The sequence below is a fragment of the Hevea brasiliensis genome, chromosome 14, assembly GCF_030052815.1.
Source record: "Hevea brasiliensis isolate MT/VB/25A 57/8 chromosome 14, ASM3005281v1, whole genome shotgun sequence".
In the NCBI taxonomy this organism is placed as follows: domain Eukaryota; kingdom Viridiplantae; phylum Streptophyta; class Magnoliopsida; order Malpighiales; family Euphorbiaceae; genus Hevea; species Hevea brasiliensis.
Genome location: NC_079506.1, coordinates 9,863,453 through 9,872,932, shown reverse-complemented (window position 1 = coordinate 9,872,932; position 9,480 = coordinate 9,863,453). Strand labels below are relative to the sequence as shown.

The 9,480-nt window shown below is 30.0% G+C and overlaps 1 protein-coding gene across 1 annotated transcript; it reads right to left on the bottom strand.

The window, feature by feature from the left end:
- Positions 1 to 5,649: 5,649 nt before the first annotated feature.
- On the bottom strand, positions 5,650 to 8,788 carry LOC131172697 (protein FAR1-RELATED SEQUENCE 5-like). The gene is made up of 4 exons (XM_058134208.1): positions 8,761 to 8,788; positions 6,510 to 8,654; positions 6,364 to 6,432; positions 5,650 to 5,720 (listed from the first exon to the last, which is right to left on the bottom strand). Exons 1-4 carry the CDS (start codon positions 8,786 to 8,788, stop codon positions 5,650 to 5,652), a joined length of 2,313 nt encoding a protein of 770 aa, XP_057990191.1.
- Between the last annotated feature and the right edge of the window lie 692 nt (positions 8,789 to 9,480).

The following is a 9,480-nucleotide window of genomic DNA, read 5'->3' as shown; positions in this document are numbered from 1 at the left end:
ATCACTGCCGATTTAATATATTAAAGAAGATAATAAGAGTGTGCTCCAAAAATAAATCCAACTTAATAATAGACTTGCGAGTGAATGGATATAATAACTTGAGTGTTGGAGAACTTTTATTGAGAACACTTCAATTAATTTTTAATCCATTTATTTTTTTATTTTGCAGATTCATACTTGTAAAGAATTTCCCTGAACTCATCAATAGACACTTACTAATGGTCATAGGCCATGCTGAATTCTCAATTTTAGAAGTGAAAAATTTTTATATATGCTATATATATTAAATTATTCATACAACACCACAAAAACAATTTTCTGGCAATTTGCGGGTACCCGTTTAAGCTAATAATTTCTCTCTCTCATGGCAAGCATCTATCCTTTATTATTATTTTTTTTTGTCTAAACATCTATCCTCTCTCTATATATACAAGCAGAAAACTTAAAATTCTGATCATACCACAAATATATTCCAGCAAATTAAGTTAACATGCCCTCGCCTACAGCTTCAAGTCACTTGCCGATTTTCTGCAAGTCACTGACCAGAATAGATGTTGAGAAGAAGCTTTCAGTCCCAACACGGGCTCTGAAACATTTGCCAGTTTTTGGAGACAGTCATCACGTATATATTGAAGTCAAGGATGATAGAGGTTATTTTTGGAGGTTTCAATGCTCCATTCGCAGAAATGGCCACCCAAAGCCTACTCTTTCTTCAAGCACTTGGCTCCCATTTGTTCGTTACAGGAATCTTAGAGTTGGTGACACCATCAAGTTGTGCAAAGAGTATGATCAATTCACTGGAGTTGAGTACAAGATTAAAGTGGAGATGGGGAACTAAAAATAGTAATGGTGTGCGTGTGTCTATATATATCTATATATATATATATATATACACACACATATATATAGAGATGCGGTGTTATATATCTATGTTTCTTCTTTGATTTCTTGCTGATTGTGTTCTTAAAAGAGACGAGTTTATTCTAATATAGTACTTCAATTTATGGCTTCATTATATATAATTTTTTTTTTATCTTCTATCCTTTTCATTAATTATACTATAAATAGTATGCCATTTTTATCGGGTACATACTTTTTTTTTTGAAAAAAAAAAATCTAAGTTTGATGTCGTACTTGGTTAGATGAAAATCAATAATAGAATATAGAAATAAAACTATAGAAAAATTTGTAAAAGATCTATGAACTTTGAGATCAAGACAAAGAATCGAAAGAGAAACTATATTTCTCATTATCTTGAATGAACTATACAAGAGTTTATATACAGTACAAATCTTATAGGAGAAGCTAACTAGAGTCAACAAAATACTGCTCACATGAGCTCTCAATGAACATAAAGATGCTAACAATAACTTAACTAATCTTTTGGCAGAACAAACAAACTCTCAATTATACTAATATCCCCCCCCCCCCCCCCCCCTTCAAGTTGGATCATGGGGACGGTCCACAAGACCCAGCTTGGATACTAACGAATGATGAGAAGCAGCAGGTGTTTGTTGGTTTACAATTCCGCAAGTACATTGATCATGAATAAGAAATATAGTAGTGAATAGAGTATCGTTACAACGAGGAATTGGTGAGTACCAAGTTAGACAACAATTTTGACTATTTAGACTACCGACTATGATGAAAGTAATTTAAATTAAACTAATTTAAACTAACTAAAGATGTTGAAAATAAACAAAATAACTCAAGGATTAAGATTTCATACTTCAACCTTATTATGGATTTAACCTTACTTATTCAACAAATTTAGAATTGTTACTTTGATGAAAATTAATTCTAAAATATTTTAAGTCCTCTTTCAAAGCACCTAAGGTGTATTTTTATTAATTTGAACCCTACTTTTATGGCGATCAATCTTAATTTAAACCCTTTAAACTCTTTGATTAATTATAAAACTCCATAAAAGATTTTAGCCTATCTTTATGTCAAATTTTTTAGGTTCAAAATCCTGATTTTCAATACCAATTTTCACCTTTCAATTCTTAGTAACTTATATCATAATTAAGTGAGTACCAACACATAGCATGCATTAAGAACACAGAAGATTAAATCAAAGAATAAAAGTCAGATTTATTAAATAAATTTAATATAGATCCATAACAGAATTTGAGAGTGCTGCTTCTCTAACCCTAGAATTAAACAAACTACTCATTCACGATGAGTTTAACAGATATGATAAAATTAAAATAAAAGAACATAAAATAATATGAAGAAATAGAACAAAAGAACCCAGAATAAGAATCTACAGCCTTCGACTTTTGGAACTTCAGTTGAGAATCCGTCTCCTTGAGTTTTGATGTAGACTCACTATAAGTTGCTTAGAAAAACTAGGGTTGAAAGTAAAGTGAATTTTCTCTTACTTGTTTTTATCTTCTAGCATTTATATTAGGTGCTTAAAAGTCTTATTTCAGAGTTTCAAAAGCCTTAGAAGTCTATTTAAATGAGTGCAACAAAATCTAGGTCAAATTGGAAGTCTTGTCTAGGGCATTTTATACAGCCCGTGTGGCACTAATCAACTTCAATTTCACTAATCAACAAACTAATCAACAAACTAATCAATACACTAAAATTTTCAAATATTACATGTTAATTATTAAAATAATAAATAAAACAATTATTAATCTAAACACTAATTGTTATTATTATTTAATAAATATAATAATTATTAGAACAATAAGTGAATTTATTAAATATAATAATATTTTAAATATTTTAACAAGATAAAAATTATTTTAATGGAATTATATATATATTAAAAAGAAAATTGGCACACCAATTACACAATAAATCCGCATATGTCAGGAGCCGTACACAGCCCTATCCTCATCATGACTTTTGAATTTTTGCACTCAACTTGGAGCCTAAAATTTTGACAACGTTTCCCTTCGCCCAACCCCACCATATTTAATATAAAAATAAATTAAATCATAAATAACGAATGTAAATAATATTACATGTTTGAAAAAAAGTAGTTAAACATAAAACTCCCACTGCCTGTTTACTGGAACATTTTTCTATTAATTTTGCTTAAAAATTTTGTATGATGTAGCTATCTACATTTAGCCATTTAGCCGTAAAATTTTGACAAGGTATCCCTGCCCCCTCTCCCACCATATACGCGGGTCCACTCCTGGGTACCCGCAGGTACCCGTTTAGCTAATAATTTCTCTCTCTCGTGACATGCATCAATAATTATCAAGGTATTTCTTCAGCTCTTAATGGCCATGAGGCTGTGTGCAGACCCCCCGAGTGGTTGGTTGAAGTTGAACAGCGATGTAGCTTGGAAAGAAGGGATTCCAGAAGCTGTGGCAGCTGCCATTGTGAGGAATTTTCAAGGTAAAGTGGCTGATAGTCTGACTTACCGACTAGGAGAATTTTTTTTTTTTTTTTTCAACCACCTGTCCTTATCGAACACTCCCATTTTCAACATATAAGTACACATAATAACCAACAAAATTCCATGTTGCACTTGACTGTGGCTCGCTTACTTCCCCTTTGTGCCCTTTTGCCACATCTCATCGACAACAGCAAGCTCATATTAATTAAATTAAAATAGATTTTAATTTGAACAAAATAACCACGAAAAATTCCTTTTATTTACCATCCCATATATATGATGCATGATTAATAAAAGGAATTTTTATGTTAAAATTAAAATCTGTTTATTTCGTTAATAATAATTTTTAGATAACAGGAGAAATTTTTATTTTGTTAGTAAAAGAATAAAATAAACATAAAATATTAAAAAAATGGAAAATAAATATTGAACCCATCAAACAAAAGGGCCTATTTTTGGGGAAAAAATGGAAGGGGTTATGAACACACATAAAGCTGCTTGATTGCATCGAAGGTCATGTCGTGTCCTTCACATTTCTCGGTTCCCCTATTTTTTTAATAACTTGATGAATGTGTTCACAATTTATTGTGTTCCCATTTAAAGTAAGAATCTATATAATTTTTTTTTTAATTCAGCTTAAAGGTTAAACGCAGTCCATTTATGGTTGTGGACTTCGGTTGGTGACTTGTCATTTTCCTGCACCGTTTTTTCCAAACCACTAGCCAAAACGGATATTGCAAAAGACTAGTTTAGATACATACTTTATTATAATTAAAAATAAAATTATTATAATTTTAAATAAAATCTCAGTCCAGTTTGGTCAAGGTCACCTTTCAATAGATAATCATACAATCCCTTATTTATGTAAGTACCTTTGACTGTGGCTTGCTCTCCCTAGGCTCTGTTTTAGTTAATCGGTCTTGTGTTCCCTTTTGCTGTATCTCATCGGCAACGGCAAAGCCGCTTCAATGGCTACCAATATCATTTTCACCAAACCTCTAACCAAAACAGATATTGCGAAAAGGCTAGCAATACCCACAGAGGCCTTGGAACTTCTGCCAAACTTGCTTTCAAATTAATGATGAAATTGATTATTCATGGCTACACGTATATATATAATGTTAAAAAGAAATACTTTTCAAAATATTTTGTAAATAAATATCGAACTCATCAAATAAAAGGGTTTATTTATCGGGAAAAAATGAAAGGGCTTACAGATAAGCACCATGAAGCTGCTTGATTGCGTCGAAGATCATGTCATGTCAATATGTCATGTCCTAGGTGGACCGCCCCGCCAATCACATTTCTCGGTTCCCCTATTTTTTTAATAACTTGATGACTGTGTGACTTTTTCTCGAGAAATTATATGCTGACCCGGCTATACCAATTAGGATTTCCTAATTGGTACGGCAACTCAATCAAACTTTAATATGTGTATTATTTAAATTAAAATTAAAAAAAAAGTTATCAAAATTTAATTGGACACGTAAAAACATTAAAAATAATAAATTATATTTTATACAGTTAAAGAATCATCAAAATTTACGTTTTAAGTTTCCCACTACAATTAAAAGTTTACACAATTAAAGAATTATCAAAATTTTCACCACAATTAGAAGTTCTTTAAAAAAAAAATTGCAGTATCAAAGAGGACCAAAAGAGAAAATCTAAAAGAACAAATAAAAAAATAGGTACATTTTTTACTGCAAACAATTTTCTATTTTTTTTACATAGAAATAAAAACTATACAAATTTCCTTTTTTTTTATATACAAATACAAAATATATAAATTTCTTTTTTTTTTTTACATAGAAATACAAAATATACAAATTTCTTTTTGGTGAAAAGCTGTCGAATAAGCTAGTCAAGATAGGTTGCTCGCTTTGTGGTTTGAACACATGGAATTTAATCTTTTGTATCGTCTTTCTTTCATTTTCTTTTGCCTTTTAGCACTAAAACCAACAAGTTGATGCACTTTACAACTCATTTATTGCGTTATGCTTTAAATTAAAATTAAGTTTATTTTTTTTATTTTTACGCCATATCTCATTTCGCTTCTTTTGAACTACAAAGCGCATGTAAAACACTAAAACTAATAGTATTATATAGCATTGTAACTTAAATAAATAAAATGTCCTATCTCCAATGTAAATGAAATAAAATCAAAATTAAATCTCATACAAGCAAATACAATATGTAAACTATAACAATAATAAATACCTGTTGAATAAATGATAAAACCCATAATCCTTCAACGATAAATGCACACTTTTATATAAATAAAATGTCTAACATCCTACACTAAAGAAAGTAATATGATGCTTGGGAAAAACTTCTCTTCCACCAACTAGAATGCTGCCTGTAAAAACATATTAAAAAAAAAACAATAAGGCAATAATAATAATAATAATAATAATAATAATAATAATAATAATAATAATGTGATAATTTATTTACCATGGAATCTACACTCTTCAAGCAAATGAAAAATTCATTGTTTCTTTTGAAGATTAGAATTCGATCCCTATAAAATAATGATAATAATTAATTTACTTAAAATTGGATATTCTGATTGTATTGAAATAAATATAAACTATTTGCACTTTTACTTTACTTGATCTAAATGTGATGTTGATTCCATGGCTTGTAACATGCATGTATATGGCACATTATTATTAATGTTGCAATTAACTCTGTGTGCCTTCAAAACAAATGTCATACTTTTTGTTAGTATACAAATCAATTTATGAATTATCTTAACAATAAATAAAAGTGTTTAACTAGTTATACCTGAAATGGCATAGTAGTAGCCATTTGTGTTTGCATAGGCAATTGAAATGGCATAGACAAATACATTTGAGATGGAAAACTATTCATTCTATTTTGAATTGACATGACCGTGTGGGTTGGCATTCTTTCAAATTGCTTGCACATAGGCTTGGTATGTTGTTGGAAATCATGTTGACTAAAATATTCTATGCCCATATTTGTAGGAACAATACAGGCATACTGTGAAGATCTCTCACTGCCAATTTGTGAAGACTCTTTAACATTTGATTGCATGATTTTTCCTGCATTACACAATGAACAATTAAGAAAAAATTATATGCAACATTTTAATTTTAAAAATATTAAATATATTAAATACCTGAATTTTTTGATTCTTTTCTGGCTTTGGTCTTTCTCTTTTCAAAATGACCCTTTAATCTTGCATTTGAAACACCTTTCCGCTTAACTCGTGGAGGATCTAAAATAGGATCACTCTCATCATCTTCATTAAATGAATCAATAATCTGATTCTCTGTTGTTGCATCATTTTCACTTAATTGAAGTCTTGTTAGCTCCCTGTTAATATCAATGTCCAATTTCCGAAGTGCATCTCGACAAAATTGTCTAGTAGCTTCATTTCCTTGGCTTCTCATTATAATATCATAAGAAAGCTTCATCAAATTATTACGAAAAATGGTTGCAGTCTCCTCATCATTTGCATGAGATTCTCCTTGCACATATTCAATCATCCTTTTCTTTGCATCTTTAGTCCATCTCCTTAAAATATAATTATCTGGTATCTTGGTCACATTCTTGACAATAAAAATTTTTAATGCATGTGAACACAATAATCCCATAGACTGAAATTTCTTACAGGTGCAACTAATATCCATAGTAGAAGCATTAAAATGCACAGTTCTTGTCCTTGAGTTTCCCCACTCTCCCACTACTTCAAAAGAGTAAACATTATCATGACAAGCAATTTCTGACCAATTTGTTGCAATCCCATTAAGCAACTCATTCTGAAATAACTTGAAAATTTTATTAGTATAAACCTTTGCTGCATGATTCAAAATGCCACTATTCCTAATGGCAAGAGAAGTCAAACCTTTTTTACAATTATAATCTTCACTTGCTTCTTCAGAATGCCACCTTGCCACTACATCCTCAAATGAAAGCACAAATTTTGTAAGTGAAATTGATTTGTTTGCAATACCATTCAATACATTATTTGTGCTTTCACTTCTTTGAGATGATTTAAATCCACCTGAAAATACATCATTATTCAGAGCCATACACCACTTTTCACGAATTTTATATAAATTATTTAACCATTTATGGTTTTTAAGACCACTAAATTCATCCATCATTCTATCCCATGTTGCTTGGAATTCAGCCTCTGTTTCACAACCTTGTAAACATTTATAGAAAAGCCTACGAAATTCAGGATTTGAATTGTAACTACCCAAATGAGAAGGAGCATTCTTTGAAATATGCCATAAACATAACTGATGTCTAGTATTAGGAAACACTTTAGCAATGGCATTGGATATTGCTTGATCTTGATCAGTGATGATTGTTTTTGGTGCTTTCCCTCCCATTGATTCTAAGAATGAGGTAAATAGCCATATAAAGGAATCTGTAGTTTCATCTAGCAAGAATGCACAACCAAACATGCAATTTTGCCAATGGTGATTAACCCCAACAAATGGCGCACAAATTAAATTATATCTATTTGTGCGATAAGTGGTGTCAAAAACAACCACATCACCAAAACAATCATAATCAATTCTTGATCTCCCATCTCGCCAAAAAAAATTTGTCATTCTATTCTCCTGATCAACTTGAACTGTGTACACATACATTGCATCACCACTCATTCTATGTTTGAAATGATTTATTAAACTTTGAGAATCACCTGCTTCAATCAAAACCATCTTTTGCTTATTAACATAGTTATAGCAATCTCTTTTGGTGAAACCAACACACTCACTTCCCCCAACTTCTTTAGACAAATAAGCATAAGCATGCTTGGTACTTATGCCTGCATTGATCATTGAGTTTATGACATTGGCTTTGGAAGCAGTTAACTCCCTATTAGACCTCAAGAGATGAATTTCACTTGGTGATGCAAGTTCATGGTTATGGTCTGATATAAACTTTGTGACCTTCCACATGCCATCTACAATTGTAAAACGGACCATAGCTTGACAACCAGTTCTTGTTTCAAATCTATTACGGTATCTTGTTTCACAAAGTTTAACTTCTTTACTAAAACCTTCACTTGAACAATAATACTCCTTTTGTGAAATATCCCTTGTGCCAACATGATATCTAGTGGTTCCTCTCCTAATACTAAAACCAACTCCAATAGCATAATCATTATATAGCTTATATGCCTCACCTTCATTGCAAACCACTGTGTTCATCAGAGCGTTGATATCTTTTTCACTTCGACTAATATATGGAGTCTCATTGTCAATATCCATATTTTTCAGTGCTTCATCATCTTCAAGGGATATAACTATAATAAAAAATTACAATACATCAATATAATAATTAAAAAATTGAATATTTAAGCAATTTATTATAATACAAAATGACAATTTAAAACAACTTTTTAATTATACCTTTTTCATAATTGTTGGAATATGTCATTGTACCAATTTCTCCTATTCAATATCACAACCTTTTTCCAATTTCAATTTTAACAATAAATAATCCTGCAAATTGAGTACATTCACAATTAAAGCCATTGCAATATAAATAAAAGGATTTACTTTTTTTTTTTACGTGCTTGTTTAACATTATCTATAAACTTGTAATTAGAAAGCAGCAATAAAAATAAAAATAAAAATAAAAACTAAAAAAAATAAAATTGTTCTAGCAACTTATTCAACTAAATAAATAAATAAAATGTATACTTTTTACAATTGTCATTAGAAAATACCAAAAAAATAAGAAAACAGCTAGAAACTTATTCCGGCAAGCAATACAGTATTGATTTAAAAAAATTGAAATTACAAATAATTGTAACATGAACAATCTAATAAGAAATAAAAAAATTATAGAAATTTGTGACCATAAGTACTAATAAAATTTAAAAAAGAAAACAAAGAAAGTAAACTTATTCGGCAGCTTTTCACCAAAAAGAAATTTACATGTAAAAAAAATAAAAAATTATTCTAGCAGTAAAAAAACGTACCTATTTTTTTATTTGTTCTTTTAGATTTTCGCTTTGGTCCTCTTTGATCCTCTTTAGTCTTTGATACTGCAGTTTCCTCTTTTGTCGTTGATACTGCAATTTTTTTTTTTTTTTAAAGAACTTCTAATTGTAGTGAAAATTTTGA

Bases quoted from the DNA above. Each gene is read 5' to 3' on its own strand.
- LOC131172697 (XM_058134208.1), bottom strand. From the start codon at position 8,788: ATGACATATTCCAACAATTATGAAAAAG. The intron at 8,655-8,760 runs GTATAATTAAAA...TTTTTATTATAG, and splicing joins TTCCAACAATTATGAAAAAG to TTATATCCCTTGAAGATGAT. The intron at 5,721-6,363 runs GTATTGTTCCTA...ATGTTTTTACAG, and splicing joins GAGATCTTCACAGTATGCCT to GCAGCATTCTAGTTGGTGGA.